General features: G+C 56.7%; 4 protein-coding genes across 11 annotated transcripts; 2 read left to right on the top strand and 2 right to left on the bottom strand.

Annotated features, from left to right (window-relative positions):
* Positions 1 to 165: 165 nt before the first annotated feature.
* On the top strand, positions 166 to 11,903 carry acsf2 (acyl-CoA synthetase family member 2). The gene is made up of 17 exons (XM_049758671.2): positions 166 to 357; positions 897 to 1,092; positions 1,181 to 1,309; positions 1,378 to 1,431; positions 1,547 to 1,665; positions 1,727 to 1,886; positions 1,961 to 2,056; positions 2,131 to 2,282; positions 2,366 to 2,457; positions 2,548 to 2,624; positions 5,548 to 5,655; positions 5,752 to 5,903; positions 5,974 to 6,115; positions 6,179 to 6,289; positions 6,393 to 6,461; positions 6,539 to 8,502; positions 8,603 to 11,903. Exons 1-16 carry the CDS (start codon positions 257 to 259, stop codon positions 6,629 to 6,631), a joined length of 1,851 nt encoding a protein of 616 aa, XP_049614628.1. The 5' UTR covers positions 166 to 256; the 3' UTR covers positions 6,632 to 8,502; positions 8,603 to 11,903.
* chad (chondroadherin) lies at positions 2,755 to 5,369 on the bottom strand. Its single transcript, XM_049758708.1, has 3 exons — positions 4,406 to 5,369; positions 3,610 to 3,773; positions 2,755 to 3,514 (listed from the first exon to the last, which is right to left on the bottom strand). Exons 1-3 carry the CDS (start codon positions 5,183 to 5,185, stop codon positions 3,370 to 3,372), a joined length of 1,089 nt encoding a protein of 362 aa, XP_049614665.1. The 5' UTR covers positions 5,186 to 5,369; the 3' UTR covers positions 2,755 to 3,369.
* a1cf (apobec1 complementation factor) lies at positions 6,852 to 10,096 on the bottom strand. 8 transcript variants are annotated; one of them, XM_049758666.2, is made up of 12 exons: positions 9,963 to 10,096; positions 9,756 to 9,890; positions 9,540 to 9,670; positions 9,229 to 9,467; positions 8,997 to 9,161; positions 8,834 to 8,931; positions 8,606 to 8,752; positions 8,379 to 8,526; positions 7,837 to 8,060; positions 7,571 to 7,707; positions 7,270 to 7,406; positions 6,852 to 7,178 (listed from the first exon to the last, which is right to left on the bottom strand). In XM_049758666.2, the coding sequence occupies exons 1-12, from the start codon at positions 10,062 to 10,064 to the stop codon at positions 7,042 to 7,044; spliced, it is 1,800 nt and encodes a 599-aa protein (XP_049614623.1). In that variant the 5' UTR covers positions 10,065 to 10,096; the 3' UTR covers positions 6,852 to 7,041. The 8 variants fall into 8 exon arrangements, with proteins under 8 accessions (XP_049614623.1, XP_049614624.1, XP_049614625.1 ...); XM_049758667.2 differs by having other exon boundaries at positions 7,270 to 7,403; XM_049758668.2 differs by having other exon boundaries at positions 7,270 to 7,403; positions 7,837 to 8,036.
* On the top strand, positions 11,755 to 18,001 carry LOC125991090 (wings apart-like protein homolog). The gene is made up of 20 exons (XM_049758630.2): positions 11,755 to 11,903; positions 12,485 to 12,948; positions 13,027 to 13,315; positions 13,516 to 13,844; positions 13,997 to 14,160; positions 14,218 to 14,313; positions 14,388 to 14,564; positions 14,639 to 14,775; positions 14,864 to 14,975; positions 15,085 to 15,324; positions 15,404 to 15,515; positions 15,577 to 15,674; positions 15,750 to 15,826; positions 16,086 to 16,237; positions 16,325 to 16,440; positions 16,514 to 16,690; positions 16,763 to 16,979; positions 17,036 to 17,124; positions 17,189 to 17,284; positions 17,367 to 18,001. Exons 2-20 carry the CDS (start codon positions 12,507 to 12,509, stop codon positions 17,430 to 17,432), a joined length of 3,186 nt encoding a protein of 1,061 aa, XP_049614587.1. The 5' UTR covers positions 11,755 to 11,903; positions 12,485 to 12,506; the 3' UTR covers positions 17,433 to 18,001.
* The last annotated feature ends 136 nt before the right edge of the window (positions 18,002 to 18,137 follow it).

Raw genomic sequence — 18,137 nt, 5'->3', positions numbered from 1 at the left:
CATGAAGACACCAAGAGCCCAAAGGTCAGCAGAGGGGCTGTGACCTTTGTCAAGGATGACCGCAGGGGGTATTTTTGCCTTCACTTTCCAAGCTTGTGCAAGAAGTTTGCGAGACATTTAAATTAACCGAAAGCAGCCCACTCGCACCACCTGCTGGCCGGTTTCACCGGAACTGCTGCTTCAGGGTTCTGTTTTGTCCGCACTCGCTCGCCCGCTCTTGCGCTCTCGTGCTTTTTCTTTTTTGCAGGCAGCTAACATGATTGCAAACATCGTGTCGCGGAGAGTTTTGCTCGGGAATGCCGTCGCTTGCTGCACGGGGAAACGTGCACGCTCATGGCCGCTTGCCTCCACCAGTCGGTAAGTTTTTACGCTAAAGTAAGACACGAAACCGAGGACAAAATGTCCCGAGCGTCATAGCTGGTACGTGTGCAGTTGGCATGTTTCCTTCCTGCAACTCCACACCCGCATTCCCAAATCTTTCTTTGGGACTCTGCGGAGGACCGACGACCGTCTTTGTCCAGGGGCGCAAATGGGATTTTGGAAATGGGGTGGACGCGGGACCACACACACAGAAAAATCTGTTGTAGATTTCCTATTTGAATAAATAATCTCATTTGATGGAATTTATTTGTTTACTACGCCACTAATTCACCAAAAGTTACCCTCAAAATTGTGTATAAACAAAAGCAAATTTTCATAAACCCAAGTGTTGAATAAAATATTGTGTGAGGATTCTCCATCTTGATTTAGTGTGACGACAAAGTGGCATGTCTTGGCCACGGGCGGGATAGTCTGGTCTTAGAGGAAACCATGTGATTGAGCTTTGTTTTTCTACTTCATAGCTAATATTTTGGAGAGTAAACGTGACGTAGCGCATGCGGCTGTTGCGGTTGCAGCGGCATCCACGTGGACGCTCCGCCGGTGATTCCCACGCTGACGAGTAGCTACGCTCACGGCACGTCGTCCTTCTCGCTGCTCAATGCCACGGTGGGCGAGGCGCTGGTCCGGACGGCCGAAACCTGGCCCGACCGGGAGGCCGTCGTCTTTGTGCAGGACGGCGTGCGCAAGACCTTCGCCGACTTCAACGAGGACGTGAGTGCATGCACCGCTTTGGAAGCTTTATGACGTGAGCTAAGTGAGCTAGCTACTTTTGGGCCGGTTCTCCGCTTTGCCCTTGCAGGTGGAGCGGGCCGCCTCCGGCCTTCTGGCCGTGGGCTTGCGTCCGGGTGAGCGCCTGGGTATTTGGGGGCCCAATACGTACGAGTGGCTGCTGATGCAGTTCGCCACGGCCAAGGCGGGCATCATCATGGTGGGTGCGATACGGAGGCCTCCTTCATGTCGTCTCGCTCAACCTTTGTCCCTTGGCACACGCCGCAGGTGTCCGTTAACCCGGCCTATCAGCTGGAGGAGGCGGAGTTTGCCCTCAGGAAGGTGCGCCACAACCGACAAGAAAGACACAGTCTGTGCGTGCACGGTGCTTCTTTTCAGCACAAGCTTTCTGCAAGCCGACTGATTTGGGTGCATATATGTGCGTGCGTGCGTGCAGGTGGGCTGCAAGGCGGTGGTGTGCCCGGAGGCCTTCAAGACCCAAAAGTACTGTGAAATGTTGCGGCTCATCTGCCCAGAGATGGCCACGTGCCCCGCCGGAGACATCCGCAGCAGCCGGTATGAGCGACGGCTCGGGTCGAGCGATGGCAACGTGTGACTCCGCTCGCCTTCTCGGCAGGCTGCCCGACCTGCGCTGCGTGATTGTGCTGGATGGCGGCCGCCATCCCGGAGCCTTCAGCCTAGACCAGGTGCTGCAGGCGGGCGATGGGCGCTCCCTGCGTCAGCTGCACGAGCTCCGACTGTCCTGCGATGACCCCATTAACATCCAGTTCACCTCGGTAAGGCGCATACGTGCGCCACCGCCCACCTGCTGCTGTGGAAAATGTGCGACAACGGCATGCGTTGCCCGCAGGGAACGACGGGGCAACCCAAAGGCGCCACGCTGACGCATCACAACGTGGTCAACAACGCTTTCTTTGTGGGCAAGCGCGTTGGCTTCGACTGGCAGGTGAGAGGCCGCTCGCTCGGCCGCCGCCCGCTCGGCAGCGCGGGATTGACCTCGCCGCCGTCTGTCGGCCGCAGCCCTCCACGCGAGTGTGCCTGCCCGTGCCGCTCTACCACTGCTTCGGCTCGGTGGGCGGCGGGGTCTGCATGGCCGTCCACGGCATCTCGCTGGTTTTCCCTTCGCCCTGGTACAGCAGCAAAGACAACCTGGACGCCATGCAGAAGGAGAAGTAAGACAAAGCGCCAACATGGCTCCGAGATGTTTTTTTCTCCTCGGAGGACTGAGAAAATCATTTCTCAATGTGTCTTGCAGGTGCACCTTTGTGTACGGGACGCCCACCATGTACGTGGACATGACCAGTCAGACCGACGTGCACAAGTACGACCTATCGTCTGTGGTTGGAGGTGAGCGGACAGCGGAATTTTTTTTTCTCCCCCATCTGTGCAGCGCCCTTTTCAAATGTTGGTGGTGTTGTGGTTGCCTTGTCGTTGCAGGCATCATCGCAGGCTCGCCGTGCCCTCCCGAGCTAGTCAAACGCATAATCTCCATCATGGGCATCAAGGAAGTCACGGTGAGTGAGGCGGCACCTTTTTCAAATTGTGTGCAATTTGTCATATATCCGCTAGAGGAAGACAAATTGCAGCTAGTTTGTCAAAGGAATGTTTTTTGACATGCGGAATAAGCAAAGTGGGCAAAGGTGGTGATTTTTTTTGTTTTTTATTGAGGCGTTGAGCGGAATTAGCGATGTGATGCTGGTGCCAACGTGAAGCTCAGGCGGGACGTGTGGGAAGGCATTAGCGTTAGTAAACAAGCCGGGGGGGGGCATCCGTTGGGAGAGCCTGTGTTGTTTGTCGCCTGGGCCGGAGCGCATAGAAAAGTTCAGTTGTCGTGGGGCCGATGTCAAACGGGAAAAACAAATCTGTCTGCCAGCAAGTCGGCGACAGGCCGGCAGAAGGGAGGAAGTCACGTGCTGTCAGTGGAAGCCGTGCACGTGTGCCAGTTCCAGTCTGGAGCATCACCCTACCGTGGCAAAAATCAGCCAAGTCGTGTCCAGTTCAGTTTGGCCCAGTCAAGTCGTGCTCCGGCTAAGCCAAAGTGGGCCACTTTGCAGCCGCTCTACAGGCGACGCTTGCCAATTACGTCGTTTCCCTTGAATAAGTCCATTATTTTTTTCTTCCAATTGGAAAACATTTATTTTCATTCCTGTCGCTGCAAACGGGACATTAATGGGGAATCGTCAGCGGTTTGGTCTGAAACCTCCAAAAAGGGGAAGGCCAATCAATGCAAATTGCCCCCCCCCCCCCCTTTCCTGCCACTCAGTGGCGTGCGGCCACCTTGTTTCTTTTGGGCTTGAGCCGGCAGGCGGCGAAGGCGGCGCTGTCTCGCACCCGTTTGCCTCTCTGCGCCGGCGGCGAGGCGCACACGGCGTCCGCTGCCTTGCGACTGTTTGCGTCCATCCACCTAGATAGTTTAAGAGCAACGAGGGCTTGCTTAAGAAACTCAGAGCGGTGGCCAGCGCCAGTGAACTTGTGGTGGGCCGACAAGGGTCATGCTACCTGCGCAGCGGCGCCAGCTGGCAGGTGCAGCTCCAAGGGTTGTTGGCCACGGTCAAGTTGGACACCCGAGACAAGTCCAGCGTGCGGGGGAGCCAGCGCAGCTTGTTGTTGCTGACGTCCAGCTGGGTCAGCGCCGTCACGCCGGCGAACGCCTCCTCCGACATCTGAAACGAGCGTTTTCTGCTCAAGCGAGTGCGCAGGGGAACCTTGCGGGTATCGGCGAGCGTGGGAAGCTCGCCGACGGCCTGAAAGGCTCCTCTCATTCTGTGTCAATATCGGCGCGCACAGACAGACAGAAGCGAAAAGCTACGCGCAGGTGCGACACTTGGAAATTTCCACTTGGGACAAGCCCAAGCAACAAAAACACACAAGGACCTACCCAGTCCCGCCCCGCTCCGCCTCCCGCAGATGAGCTGTTTGGGAGGCGCGCAAAGAGGCGTCTATGCATCGGTGACACATACAAACACACTCTGTTTACTCACTTCGCCAAACTCGCAATGGTTGCATAACCGCTTGAGCTTTTTCCACGCTCGCTCCCTCCCTCCCTCCTTCACTCGCTCTATTTTTTCAAATGTACACATAGAAAGCTAAAATGATGTTCTACAATTCCACTTCTCTCTGTACTACAGCTAACGATTGTTATCATGTAAACAGAGTGTTTTGTTTACAAAGCCAGTCAGGCGCCACATGTGCAATTCTGGATGGCGGACCACCTCCTGTTTCCATCAAGGTCCTCTCCCTAAAGAGGCAGGGGCGGGCCTACAGTGGGCGAGCTGGGCTCATGACCCTCACTGACCTTCTCCAGGCCCATGCCGTCCAGCTGGAGCCTCTCCAGGTAGCGGCCGAAGGAGCTATAGGCGCGCTCGGGGATGCTCCTCATGGGGTTCCCGCCTAAGGCCAGCTCCTCCACCACGCGCAGCTTGCTCAAGGCAGCAGCGGGGTAGACGGCCAGCTGGTTGCGCTCTAGGTGCAGCGCGGCCAGGTTCTCCACATCATCCAGGGATCCGGCATGGAGCGTGCTCATCTGGTTGCTGCTCAGGTGCAGCCAGCGCAGGTCCTTGGCGCCGGCGAAGGTGCCGGGGCGGAGCTGGCGGAGCTTGTTGTCGTCCAGGCGCAGCACAAACAGGTTGACGAGAGGCGAGAAGAGGCCTTTGGCCAGCTCCCCGATGCGGTTGTGGTCCAGGTGCAGGTAGGTGAGCTGGCTCAGGTCTCGGAAGGCATCGGGCTGGATGTTGGCTATCTGGTTGTGTGAAAGGTACAGGTACACCAGCTGGCTCAGGCCCTTGAACGCGTTGGCCGCCAGCTGGCGCAGCTGGCAGTGCTGCATGTGCAGCGATACCAGGCCGCCGCTGTCGGCGAAGGCGGCGGCCGGAACGCCGCCCAGCGGGTTCCTCTGCAAGTTGAGCAGCCGTGTGGACGCCGACACGCGTGGGATCTTCTTGAGGCCCGCGCCCTCGCAGATGACGTGCTGCAGGTCGCCGTGGCAGTGGCACGGGCTCGGGCACTGGCCGGGCGCAGCCCCGGCCGTCGGGACGCTCGCCAACAGCAGCAGCAGCAGGCAGCTCACGCGCCGCATCTCGTCCTCATACTGAGCCGCCCGACTTTGGGGCGCCGGCAAAAGGCGTGTGGGCGGCCACCTCCTCCCCCGGGGGCTGTCCCCACTCGCCAGAACACTCGCCCCATTGACCGGGAGGGGAAAAAATTAAAAAAACTAAGTTGTCCGCCCGCGAGAGGAGGAAGTTTGCCTGCCCACTGGCGGCTGAGCCTTTGAGCCATAATCGCCCGCGCGTGTTCCAAACATTCCTTGGGCCAAGGGAGCGCTTGCGTAAGGAATGTGCCACTCGCTCGAGGCTTTTGCCACCTTGTCAGGAATGCCGCCGCCTGTCTGATGTTGCCGCTGAAGGCCCTCCCCGCTAACCCGTGACCCGTGATTGACAGATCGGATACGGCACCACGGAAAACAGTCCCGTCACCTTTTGTGGCTCGCCATTGGACAACATGGACAGGAAGTCCAACACGGTCGGTTACATCATAGACCATACGGAGGTGCGTTCTTCCATTCCATCCACTCCGGGACATTTGATGGCCAATAGCACGCCAGAATGCAGCGTGTGAAGTGAAAGGTGGCGGGCGTGTCCGCAGGCCAAAATCGTCAACCCCTCCAACGGGCAGCTGCTTCCGTTGGGATCTTCCGGTGAGATCCTGATCCGAGGCTACTGTGTCATGTTGGGCTACTGGAACGACCCGGAGAAGACCCGCGAGTGCATCGGCGAAGACGGCTGGTACAAGACCGGGTGAGTTGGCGCGCCAGCGGGATGGGCGCCGTGCGTCTTACTTGATGTGCACATCTGCCTGCCTCCTCAGGGACATCGGCAGCTTGGACGCGTTCGGCTACTGTCGTATCGAAGGCCGCATCAAGGACCTCATCATCCGAGGAGGCGAAAACGTCTACCCTGCCGAGATCGAGCAGTTCTTGCACACACACCCCAAAGTCAAAGAAGTGCAGGTCAGCTCCACACACGCCGGCGCCTCAATTCTGCGACATTCTCACGCCTGGCATGTGTGGCAGGTGGTGGGCGTGGCGGACGCCCGCATGGGCGAGGAGATTTGCGCATGCATCGAAGTGAAGGATGAGCAGGAGTTGAGCCAAGAGGACGTCAAGGCTTTCTGCAAGGGGAAGGTTAGATTCACTGCCGTTAGCCTCGGCTAGCATTAGCGCGAGTGACGTACCGGATGTGCATGACTGTACGCCAGTGACCTTTGGGACCTTTTTGTCTGTGCAGATTTCTCACTTCAAGATTCCTCGTTACGTCATGTTTGTCAGCAGCTTTCCACTCACCGTCACCGGAAAGGTATGACGGCGTGACCCGTCAGAGGGAAGCGAGCTGCTGCGGTCGGCACCTGAGCGAGCGGCTGTTTCCCGTTTCAGGTCCAGAAGCACCAACTCCGCCGGGAGGCAGAGGAGCGACTGGGACTCGCTGAGGCCGTGGCGTCCGCCCGTTCCGACGACACCTCAGCCTGACAGCTGTCCGTCGTCGTTGCCATTAGAGAATGAAAAATGAATGACACTCTCCGACATGCCAAAGTCTCTCGTTCGGACCCCCATTGGTCATTTGTCAGCAGTCACCTGACAAAAATGAGCTGGTCGGCTGTCAGTCACCCACTGCCCCTCCCCTCGTTGCCCCTACCTGTCTGTCCCAAAGTCAGCCATGTTTATCTGCGGATGGAACACAGGAGCCGGCTTGTGTGCTGCGCTATCAAAATAAAGCTTTAATACTGTCAGGGTGAAGGCGAGCAGCGAGCCCATCGTGGAAGCAAAATGTAAACGTCCCGTGCGTGCATGTGGATTAAGACCAAAAGTAGGGAAAATGGCAGCCGGCGTCCGAGGTGGAGACCGTTCTGCGCCTTCTCAGTAAAAGCAGCCGGCAGCTCTTAGAACACACCGTAGGCGTCGCCGTGTCGCGCGGCCACGGCGAAGGCGGGGTAGGCCTCGTAGGCGGCGTACGCGGCCACCCCAGCGACGCCGTCCTGCTTCACGCCCCCCGGCGCCTGAGCGGCCAAAGCGTAACCTGGAAGAAACGGACAGGGAAGGCGCCTTCAGTCCCGGCGGCTGGCGGGTCTGGCGCTTGCGGCTGGCGCGGCCTACGGACCTTCACATACCTGGGAAGGCCACAGTGGTGAGGGCGGCGTCGGGGCCCTCCGCGGCCAGCCCCAGCGTGTGCAGCGTGTGCTCAGCCGCGTGCGCCTTGGCTTCGTCCACAGCGGCGCTCAGCTTGCTTGGCGTGAACGGGAGCCTGCTTGAGACAACGTTGACGCGCATGTTGAGCCACTCGAGTAAGCTGCCTATCTTCAAGTGAGGGGCGGAGCTTCGTTTAAATGTGCTCAGATAACTAATTGCAAAGGCCAAAACAAGAGGCGGCCGTCTTATTGGGCTGGCCCTCAAAGGCGAGACTGCGCTCACATGTTGGGATTCTGCGTAGCCAACGCCGGGACGGTGACCTTGTAGAGGAAGAGCTGGCGCTGGTCAGGTCCGATGGCTGAGTGCAGCTGGTACACCGGCGCCCCCCAGCTGTTCTTCTCGCACAGCTCTTCCAGAACCTGCACACAGGCGCTGAGTGACTGTGTGCCGCACGTGTGCTCGTGCTTCTGTGTTTGTGTGTGTTGGTAGATGACTCCGGAACCAGCTTGGCGCATGTGTGAAGCGGGGCCTGCATGAGCGTCACCCACCTGCGGCGCCGGCTTGAGGGCGGCGGCTTTGAGGCCGACGGCGGCCGGCGTCATGGGCGTCAACTCCATGCCAGGCAGAAGGTCGTACAGCTTGTCGTCAGCTCGCTTGGGGGCGGCGCCCTCGCGACACGAGCCGCCAGCGCTCCCCGCTGCGTATGTAAGGTAGCCCCGCCCTCCCAGCCCGCGCACCCCCGCAGCCCCTACAGGCACACTCATGTAAACTTCTACAGGAGAAACCAACCACATCGGTTCCAATCAGCCGCAATCTCACACTTAAACACGGACAGACAGACGGACAGACAGACAAGACGGCCTCCCCAGCATTCCCGTTGATTGTAAACGCCTACTGGACGTCGTTGCAGCACCCTAGCCGGAATCTTTTCTGGTCCGCAAGCTTTCTGCGTCCGGCGTGCTAGTGCACGTTAGCAACTGACCGAATGACGGATGGGGTTTTGCTGCCATCCAAAATATGTGCCAATCGTCCAGTAGTCGTCGTTTGATTGACAGTGCAAACGTGAAGCGGAGTAAAGGGGACCTCTGACCTCGAACCGACGGTGTCCTCATCACGCCGCGACCTGCTACGTGACCTTTGGCGGCCGGGAAGCGGAAGTGGGCTGGGGCGGCAGCGGCATACGCGTGCGGTGCGTAGAACACCGGCGCCCCCAGGTACGCCACGGTGGGGTCGTACACCTGACCGTGACACAAAAGAGTCAACTCGCCCAAAGTTTCAAACACCTTGGCCCAACCAGTGGTTTGTCTGTTGCAGCACCTGGCCCAGGGCGAGGGCTGCGTAGTCGTGCTGTGGCGGTGGAGCCCCTCGGCCTCCTCGACCTCCCGTCCCTCGTGTGTAGCGCACGTAGCTGTCCTTGTCCACCGGCTTGGCCAGCGTCACCTCCATCGCCGATCCGTCCAACACCTGGGCCGGCGCACGCAGGGCTGCCTGAGTGTCATCGTTGTCGCGTATGCGTGCGCGCGCGTGTGTTTGCGTGCATGTGACCTTCCCGTTGAGGGCTTTCATAGCGTTAACGGCGTCATCACGGTGCGTGAAGTGGACAAAGGCGTAGTCTCGGATCTTCTTCACTCGCTCCACCGCACCTACAGCACACGCCAGTCAGGCTCGCTGGGCTGCCTGGGGGGCACTGCCGCCGGCTGGTGCCCACCTGCTTTGATGGCATTGAACTCCTTGTGGATGTTCTCCTCACTGGTGTGCAGCATGAGATTCCTGACATAGAGGATCTTGACGGCGGCCATGACGTCCTCATCCACCTCCACCTCAGGCTCGGCCCAGTCCACCGCAATGGCGTGACCCCACAGCTGGATGCGGCCTGCCGGGACACGGGACGTGACGGGTGCCAGGTGAGCCGCCGCCATCTAGCGCCCGCAATGGTTCACCTGGCAGAAGTTTGCGACGCGCCATGGCCGCCGCCCGGTGGCTGTCATACTCTACGAAGGCGAAGCCCCGGTTTTTGGATTTGTCTGCCGCGCTGGGATAGACGATGACGTCCACGGCTCCTTCGGTCACCTTGCGCATCTCGGCCAGGATCTCCTCCCGCTTTTTGCTCTTGGGGATGCCGCCCACAAACAGTCGGCAGTTGTCCACGCTGGCGCACACGCCCAGCAGGCGGCCGCTCCTGCCGGATGGCGGAGAGCCCAGTCAGACGGGGAGCCCTGGAGCGTTGCCCCCCCCTCACCCGCTCGCCCACCTGATCTCGTAGTTGTTGAGCTGCTTGGTGGCCGCTCGCGCCTCCTGTTTGTTGCCAAAGGTGACGAAGGCGTAGCCGCGGTTGTTGCCGTTGAAGTCCATCATCATCCTCACCTCAAAGATCCGACCGAACTCGTGCCAGAACACCAGAACCATGGTTAGCTGGGCGTGCCACGCATGCCATGCTTTGCCCCACGCAGGACGGCGACGTTGTCACCTTCTCGCAGAGTGGCACGAGCTCATCCTCAAAGAGATCTCGCGGGAGTTTCCCCACAAAGATTTCGCTTCCTCTTTCTGGGGGGGGCCCTTCCCAGCCGGGCGGGGGCCCGCCGTACCGCCGCTGGCCGTTCTCCTGTCGGATGCCGGAGCGCCTTAGCACGTTTGCGCCAATGGCCGTTAGTTGGACACGGACACACCCCTTTACCTGCTGGAGGCGGTACCCCGTCCTCTGCACCAGTGCCCTTAGCCCCGCCTCCTTCTGCGCTCCCGCTAGTCCCTCCCCCCCTGCCTTCTGATTGGTTTCCATTGGCTTTGATTGACAGCTTGACAAATCAAGGAAATTAGCAGAGCTCACTGCAGGACGAAGACCGGGGGGGAGAAAGGTTAGCTGGCTGCAGGTCAAATGGCCGTGTGTGTGCGTGCGTGTTTGTGCATGTGTGTGTCAAGTCATGGGAAGAAACAGGTCACGTCACCTCGTGATGACCAATCAGTTGCGTTTGCCGCAGAGGCGTCACTCATGCTCTCGTTTCTGGTTGAAATTACTTGCAAAACTTTAAATCGTTTATACAGTTACAATAATGACAATGAGATTGATAATTGAGATTTTTTCCCCAGAGTACTGGGAAATGTTTTCTTATTTTTAACAATGATTTGCTTATCTGTAATGTGTTTCCACTCGTCACAGCAGCAAAAGTAGTTTTGAAAGTTTTTTGGAATAATCGTAATGATGATCGGGTAACATGTGAATCGGCCTCATGATAGGGCACACTTAGCATGTTAGCACCGAGCCACTGCACACATTCGTTCCACCGCCTCTATTTGTTCTCACGGAACCAAATGAAGCGTTTCGATCCATTTCTAAATCACCATATGTAACAAAGTTGATGTTTGCATCTTATGATGTTTTCTTTTGGAAGGAAAAAAACCCAAAACTTACCTGAGCAATTTCAGAGATCACCTCCCTCCACTCAGACCTGTGTCATTCTGACCACTCTATGCATGCGTGCGTGCGTGCGCGCGCCTTTCTGTGTGTGTGTGTGTGTGCGTGTGCGTGCGCGTGTGTGAGAGAGCGAGAGAGTGAGATCACATCATATCAAACTCCAAAGGTTCACTGTCTCTGTGTTAGCTTTACAAGGGTTCATTAATGTTTAACTTGCTGCTATCTGTGTGCGAACACGCGCGCACAAATACGCGCGAGCGCACACGCGCAACCAGATATGACGCTGAAGTTGGACCCACAGTTGCGCTCGCGATAATTCATTGTCAGTGTTGCTCACTGAATTTATTGATTCCATATTTTTACCGGATTTTTCATTGCTTTTTTAATCACACACACAGTGTCTTCATCAATTTCTCTAGTCATGGTGGTGTTAAGTCCAACCACTTGCACCTTAAGTCTTAAGGTGCAAGTGTTTGGACTTTTCGATGAATCGGCACTTATTTGGATCGTGATGAATCCTTTAGAGACTCCTCATCTTTGGGAAAGCGACGAAGCTCCTCGAAATTTGCTTTCCACCTGCTCCTACCCTCGTAACTTGCGTGCAGTCATGTGGAAATGACAATTACGAATGTCGCTCAGGCACTTAAACGCCGCATTGGTGTCTATTAAGCTGAGGGTGAGAATGCAAGTACTTCTGGTTTAGTTTTCACAATAAACAAAATAAGGCATTTCGCAGTATTGTTTCCGCGTGGAATTGAGCCATGTTTTCATTCCTGGTATGAACATTCAAGAATGTGTAATGATAGATAACGACCTGGTTAAATATAACAAACGCTTTGGTTCGTACTGGCTTGCTTCATTCCCTTAATGTCTTGACAGCTTTGACGGAATCTTCGTCTTACTGTTTAACTTGACCTAAGTCGCTCCAGAATGGAAGGCTTTGGTCGCCCAAGCCGGAGGAAACAATTGCGTGTGATTTAATTTGCAGAGCGGACATTTGTCCAGGCCTTCCTGCTTCCGAATGATGGCGAGCCGCCTCGGAACTTGTGTTTAGGCGTTTGACTTCGAGCACGTTGGCCGCTGCCGGTGACGGTGGCTGGCCTTGTTTATGCTGCGCTTCGGATCAGCCAAGCAGGCCTCTGCTCCGGTCTGATGCCAGTTTAACGCCTCCGCTGGTTTGTTCCCATCGGCCCATTATCTCACCAAGTAAGCTCCACAACACCCTTTTCGCATTTCTATACACATATCTATCGATGAATTGGTTTTTCAAAACTCAAGTGCCGGTCGGTTTGGTGTGTTTTTGGCGCTGCGGCCCGGAACGACGGCGTTTATTGTTAGCCTTTTGCTTGCATCAGTGCTAACGCTGAAGCTAACGATTTAGGGGCTGCTAAGAATTATACAAGTTGCCCATTAAAAGCCACTAAATCGTCGCTCATCTTGACATTTAACTCGCCCCAACAACAAGCACGAGATGGTGCCAACGGCCTCTTATTAGCTTTTGTTATGAGGCTAATGCTAGCTTTGTTTTGAATCACCAATCTGGAAGTTTCTTCATGTTTTTGAATTTGAGATGATACCACACCATTTTGTCTCTTCAAAAGACACACCAGACGTAGATTCCTAACTTGGCAGCAAGAATTCGCTCGTAAATGTTCAGAAGTGCAACAAGTGATGATCAAATTATAGGACGACAATATTGGCCATCGTTTCGAGGCCTTGTGGAGCTTGCATTTGTCCCAAACCACAATGACATTTTGTCCAATCCTGCAATCTTTCTGCTTCCTTAGAAAATATGAGCCAGGTGCAACAATGACATCGAGATTTGGTAAAACCTACAGCCGCAAGGGGGGACAGGGCACGTCCAAGTTTGATGAAGTGCTGTCCACCAAGAGGGGCACCCTGAGCACAAAATGGGGCGACACCACCTTCAAGGCCAAAGTGGGCTCCAAGCGTGCCGGCGCGCCAAAGAGCTGTTCGTTCCCGGATGCTCACAAGCGAGGCCGACTCGGCGGGGACGGCTCGGATGACCCCTTTGGCTTTGATAGTGACGACGAGTCCAAGCCGGTGTCCTCTCGTGGAGGCGGCAAGTCGTCGCCCGCCAAGGCGGAAGCCCCTCGGGTGGATACAGTGGGGCTCAAGCCGGACTCCAGAAACCGGTCCAGCTTCCGTGAAGAAGTGCGCGCCTCCACGCTGGAGCCGTCATGGCCGCAGCATCGTGCTCCCTTCTTTGACAGCAACCATGCTGGCCAAGGTAATTAGCACCATTGTGGGGGGGGGGGGGGGGGGCGCACCTGTTTCAAAATCCCAAAGATACCTCGCCCTCATTTAGTCTTTTCAGCAGAAAAAGCTGAAAGCTCCTCGCCGTCTTGGGAGAAGCAGCACAGCTACGCCTGGTACCAGAACGCCTCAGACAGCGACCGGAAGCCTTGGGCGCAGACGGCCACACTGAAGACCTCCACCTCCATGCACAACGTCACCAATCAGGCAGGCGACGTGAAGGAATGGACCGGCGAAGCCGCTCCTGCCAGCGCAACCAGCGCAGCTAGCTTTAGCGGCGCCGCCGAGCGGCCAGGTGCCACGTGGCAGCGAAAGAGGGCCGCCGAGCAACCGTGCAACAGGTACCGACGTTTTTATTTTTGTTTAGAAAAAAATCCAAAATGCAGTTGGTTGTATACAGCTGACATTTTTGAAGCAATTGGCGCACAGATTAAATCTAGTTTGCCCGCGCTCTTCAAATCAGGAAAATGTCCTCCAAGGCATTTTGTGACCAAGAGGGCATGCGCTTGTGCTAGACTGCACTTGTTTCTCTGCTCTTTAGTCAGAACCGGTCCGCATCGAAGAAGGGAACCAACACGGACCTGTATAACTTCGGCGAAGTCGTCACCCATCAGGAAAGCCGCGACAATGACGACGGCTCGGCCAAGTACAAACTCCGATATTTTGGTTTCGACGACATGAGCAACGACAGAGACGACGGCGACAAGAATTGTGGGCCCCGAGTCAGGATGTGCCTGAAGACGGCTGCGGTCGCCGAGGAAATGCGGCCCGTCGCCATGGACGACGAGCCCGTCGGGAGCCTCCCTGCATTTGCCGGATGTGCCACCAAGCGGAGGAAAGAGCGGAGGCGGGGCAGCGCCTCTCGATCAGGTGCATTCCCTCTGGTCCTTTCCAAAGCGTGTGGCGTCGCCATCGATGATTCCAAGTTGAACATTCTGACTTGTTCTACGCTCAGAACGCCAGGCCACTTTGACACTGCTGATCTTTGCCTTTCTTTTTTTTTTCCCCCGGCACTTAACCAGAGTGGAGCGGTCGCTTGCCGGATGGCGTCGCCACCACTGATGTGTTTAGTGTCTCCGGGGACAATAGCGAGACGGTGGCCGCCGGCACCGGAAGCCCCCCCCACAGCAAGCCGGCCAACAAGAACCACGACACCTGCCGGAGGATCTTCAGTGCGCAGAAGAAGGTGAGACAGAGCCGTCATGACTAAAATAATTATCCAACAAATGTGTGTGTGTTGTAGTCTCCCACCAAAGCAGTGTACAACGCACGCCACTGGACGCTGGAGAGCCAAGAGGAGCCCATTCCGTCCTTCATGTGCCGCCCGCCGGCGAATCCCGTAAGACACTCTGCTGGCCGCCTGCAAGTGCTTCTTTCAGCCAGGTCCGACAATCTCACCGTGACGTTCCGCAGTCGCCGCAGCCGTCAGGAGGAGCATCTGCCCACCAGGTGTCGGAAGCGCGCACAGACAACGGCGTGGTCTTCAAGGCGCCGCCTCCTCCTCCCAAGGTCACCAAGTGCGTCCACATCCCCACTGACCCCTACCAGGACAACGTCATTGCCCTCAAGTGTCGCAAGGAGCACAAGGAGGTGCGCACACTGCTGCCAGTGCGTGCGTGCGTCAGCACAGCCACACTAACGTGTTGGCTCTTGGCTCAACTCAGCTGTACACCGTGGTCCAGCACGTGAAGCACTTCAACGACGTGGTGGATTTTGGCGAGAACCAGGAGTTCATCGACGACTTTGAGTATCTGGCCGCTGGCCTGAAGAGCGGCCAACCGCTGTACACACGCTGCCTCAGGTAGGACCAGGCTACCAAGGCGCTGGTGCTGGCACTGGTGGCGCTTTCCCTTTTGGTTCACGCCGTCCGTCCGCCCGCGTGCATGCAGTGTGATCGGCCTGGCGACGCGCTGCGCCATGCCCAGCTTCCGGATGCACCTCAGGGCGGGAGGGAAGGTGGCGCAGGTCTTCAAGACGCTCAGCGACGCCCCCCAGCACCAGGTGAGTCCCGCTGGCCAACTCCCTCGTGACTTTGAAAAGTTGAGCTCCTTCATTCCAGTGGCGTTTATATTTTTTTGACCGAGCGCTCGCTTTGGCTTGCGTCGCGCAGAACCTGGCCATGTGCACCGCCTCCCTCATGTACATCCTCAGCCGCGACCGACTCAACATGGACCTGGACCCCTCGTCCCTGGACCTGATGATCCGGCTGTTGGAGCTGGAGCCGAACCACGGCGGCTGCGACGACTCTGCGTCCCAGCTGAGCGCCAGGGAGATCTGCAAGATGAAGGAGAAGATCCGCAAGCTCTGCGACACGGTGCACAACAAGCACCTAGACCTGCAGAACATCACGGTGCCATGCTCGCTCGCACTCACGCACACGCTCGTCGCTTTGTCGCGCGTGTGACCTTGTCGGGTCTTCCTTCCCGCAGACGGGTCACCTGGCCATGGAGACGCTGCTCTCGTTGACGTCCAAGCGGGCGGGCGACTGGTTCAAAGAGGAGCTGCGACTCCTGGGTGGCCTGGACCACGTGGTGGACAAAGGTTTGACCCACGTTTGTCTTTGCGTGTGTTCCACACTAATAAAATGCGTGTGGCACCACAGTGAAGGAGTGTGTGGACAACATGAAAGCGGAGGACGACGAGGACAAGCTGGTGTCGTCATTGTGGGGAGCTGAGCGATGTCTTCACGTGCTGGATAGTGTAAGCGCATGCGGCAGCCGTGTTGACACAACACAGCACGGTGCATCACGCGTGTGTGTGTGTGTGTGTGTTTAGGTGACGGTGCACCACGTGGAGAATAGTACCTACTTGATCGCCTACAAAGACTCAACACTCATCGTGTCCTGTGCCAAGTGAGTGACACATACTTGAGTTTTCTGGCCTTTCCAGCGATGGTCTTCATATTTCATATTGCCTCGAATGTTGATGTTGCATAACCACCCCAGCATCCGTAAAAATGCCTCTCATTCTGATCAGGCCCATTTTTTTTTTTATATAAATTGATTTGCCGTGATCTGACTCGGAGTCGACGACATGCTCCACCGTGTCAAATGATTGGGGAGAAGGGAAAGTGCAAATGACGTGCTAACGCGGCGGTGCCCGCCCCCGCAGGGCGCTGCGCCACTGCGAGGCCATGATCCAGCGCTACAGCAGGGAGCTCGGTGGTGAACAGAGCGCCGGCGGTGGGCCGCTGCTGGCCAAAGCGGTGGAGAACTGCATGAGGGCCACCATCGTCGTTCTGCTCAACCTGACACAAGACAACGGTCAGCCCACGCACGCACGCAAGGACGCAGTGCAGATGCAGACACTCGTAAACGCGCACGCCTGCCCGCCCTTATGTGTGTTTGCAGAGTGGGGCAGCACCAAGACGGGTGAGCAGGACGGCCTGATTGTGACGGCACTCAACTGCGTCCTCAGAATTCCTCAGTACTTTCCTCAGGAGAAGCGCTTCGACATGCGTGTTCTGGTGAGCACCGGTGAGATGGTTACGCTCGTGCCGCGGGAGCATAGCTCACGTGCGTGTGCGTGTGTGTGGCCAGGGTCTGGGCCTACTGATCAACTTGGTGGAGTACAGCGCCAGGAACTGCTACTGCTTGACGGAAATGGAGACGGAGGAGGGTCAGGGTCCCTGCGACTCCACCGTGCTCCTCCCGCCGTACCAGCAGGACCTCGTCATCGGTGACGGTCAACTGAGCGCTGTTGTCGCGCTTGTGCGGGTACGCCTCGGCGTCAAAGGCGACGGCGCCGGCCCGCCCTGTTGAACCGCCGCTGTCTCCGTTCCACCCCAGTTGTTCGTGCAAAGGGAGCGAGCTGCCGCCCTGGCTGAGGCGCAGACGGACGACCTCATCAAGGAGCCGGTCAAGCCAGCCGACAAGACCGGCGAGTGGCGGGAAACGGGTGGCGAGATCCAGTGGGTGGCCAACGAGGACGTCAGGGAGGAGGAGGAGGATAAGGACGACAAGAAGAAGGAGGAGGAGCAAGACGGCGAGCTGGACCTCAGCAAAGGTGAAATTGGCTCTGAGCGGCCAGCCGGTCTCTCACCGCCGACTTTTTGCTTTTAGCTCTGCAGCACGCGGGCAAGCACATGGAGGACACCATGGTGGCCTCGTACACGGCTCTGCTGCTCGGCTGCCTCTGCAAAGGAAGCCCCGTGAGTGACGCCCACCTGCAAACTGCGTGCGCTAATGCTAATGCTTGTGCTGTGTGTGCCTCAGATGAATGTGACTACTGTGAGAGAGAACCTGCCTCAGGGGGATTTCTCCATCATGACGGAGCTCCTCAGGAAGTTCCTCAACTTCATGAGCCTCACAGTAAGTTGGCCGTTCGGGGGCGTGCGTAATTATGCTGCTCTGAGCCGACTGCTGTGTCTCTAACTCCCGTCTCTCTCTGCAGTGTGACATCGGCACCACTGGACACAAGTCCATCTCCAAAGTCATCGACTATCTGGAGCACTGCTAGACACACACACACACACACACACACACACACACACACACACACACACACAGACACACGCACGCACACGGTTGACCTCCAGTCAGTATTTCCACTCCTCTACAGTTTGCCCCTTCATCTCCTCTTTTGTTTGCTGTCTGTGTATCGTTTGTCATCTGGATCCCTGCTGTTTTGGGTTCACCTATTGCCAGAGCACTTGAACATGCTTCCTCTCGGTTGCGACGTTTCATCAGCACACACACACACACACACACACACACACACGCACACGCACACGCACACACACACACACACACACACACACACACACATGAGCACAGCCAAACGTTTACAAGAGCTTTATGGAGGAGCGTGGAGGATGTTTGTGTACATAAGTTGGCAGTGCATGATGGGAAGCGGGTGGGCGAGGAGGCTCGGACAACTTTTTGCAAGTTTTTACAGCCCTTTGTTTTTTTTTTGCGCCTGTTTCTCTCTTCCTGCGTGTTGAAAGCTTGTTAACGGGGTGCCTGCGTTTGTATGGCTCTTTGCTTACGTGTACATACTTTGAGAAGAATAAAAATTGTTACTTTTAATACCTGCTGCCGAGTTCCTTGTTGCGAGTTTCCTAAATTGCTCCTTTTCATCAGAAACAACCATTTTGTTCTCATTTGTAATCACAGTGACCAATTTGGCCAAATAGCTTGTTTTGCAACCAAACAGGCACTCAAT

This window comes from Syngnathus scovelli, chromosome 21, assembly GCF_024217435.2.
Source record: "Syngnathus scovelli strain Florida chromosome 21, RoL_Ssco_1.2, whole genome shotgun sequence".
Taxonomy (NCBI): domain Eukaryota; kingdom Metazoa; phylum Chordata; class Actinopteri; order Syngnathiformes; family Syngnathidae; genus Syngnathus; species Syngnathus scovelli.
Note: the sequence above shows the minus strand (reverse complement) of the source record. Positions and strands in the feature narration are given on the sequence as shown.

What these genes read in the sequence shown, in the direction of transcription:
- LOC125991090 (XM_049758630.2), top strand. Translation starts at nt 12,507, where the DNA reads ATGACATCGAGATTTGGTAAAACCTACAGCCGCAAGGGGGGACAGGGC. An exon ending in TAGACCTGCAGAACATCACG is followed by an intron (nt 15,325 to 15,403) that starts GTGCCATGCTCG and finishes TCCTTCCCGCAG; the next exon opens with ACGGGTCACCTGGCCATGGA. An exon ending in CTCATCGTGTCCTGTGCCAA is followed by an intron (nt 15,827 to 16,085) that starts GTGAGTGACACA and finishes CCGCCCCCGCAG; the next exon opens with GGCGCTGCGCCACTGCGAGG.
- acsf2 (XM_049758671.2), top strand. Translation starts at nt 257, where the DNA reads ATGATTGCAAACATCGTGTCGCGGAGAGTTTTGCTCGGGAATGCCGTC. An exon ending in CCGCTTGCCTCCACCAGTCG is followed by an intron (nt 358 to 896) that starts GTAAGTTTTTAC and finishes TTGCGGTTGCAG; the next exon opens with CGGCATCCACGTGGACGCTC. An exon ending in TCGCCGACTTCAACGAGGAC is followed by an intron (nt 1,093 to 1,180) that starts GTGAGTGCATGC and finishes TTGCCCTTGCAG; the next exon opens with GTGGAGCGGGCCGCCTCCGG.
- chad (XM_049758708.1), bottom strand. Translation starts at nt 5,185, where the DNA reads ATGCGGCGCGTGAGCTGCCTGCTGCTGCTGCTGTTGGCGAGCGTCCCG. An exon ending in ACGGCATGGGCCTGGAGAAG is followed by an intron (nt 3,774 to 4,405) that starts GTCAGTGAGGGT and finishes CGCTCGTTTCAG; the next exon opens with ATGTCGGAGGAGGCGTTCGC. An exon ending in CAGCTGGCGCCGCTGCGCAG is followed by an intron (nt 3,515 to 3,609) that starts GTAGCATGACCC and finishes TAAACTATCTAG; the next exon opens with GTGGATGGACGCAAACAGTC.
- a1cf (XM_049758662.2), bottom strand. Translation starts at nt 10,064, where the DNA reads ATGGAAACCAATCAGAAGGCAGGGGGGGAGGGACTAGCGGGAGCGCAG. An exon ending in GCTACGCAGAATCCCAACAT is followed by an intron (nt 7,407 to 7,570) that starts GTGAGCGCAGTC and finishes CGTTGTCTCAAG; the next exon opens with CAGGCTCCCGTTCACGCCAA. An exon ending in CACCACTGTGGCCTTCCCAG is followed by an intron (nt 7,179 to 7,269) that starts GTATGTGAAGGT and finishes CGTTTCTTCCAG; the next exon opens with GTTACGCTTTGGCCGCTCAG.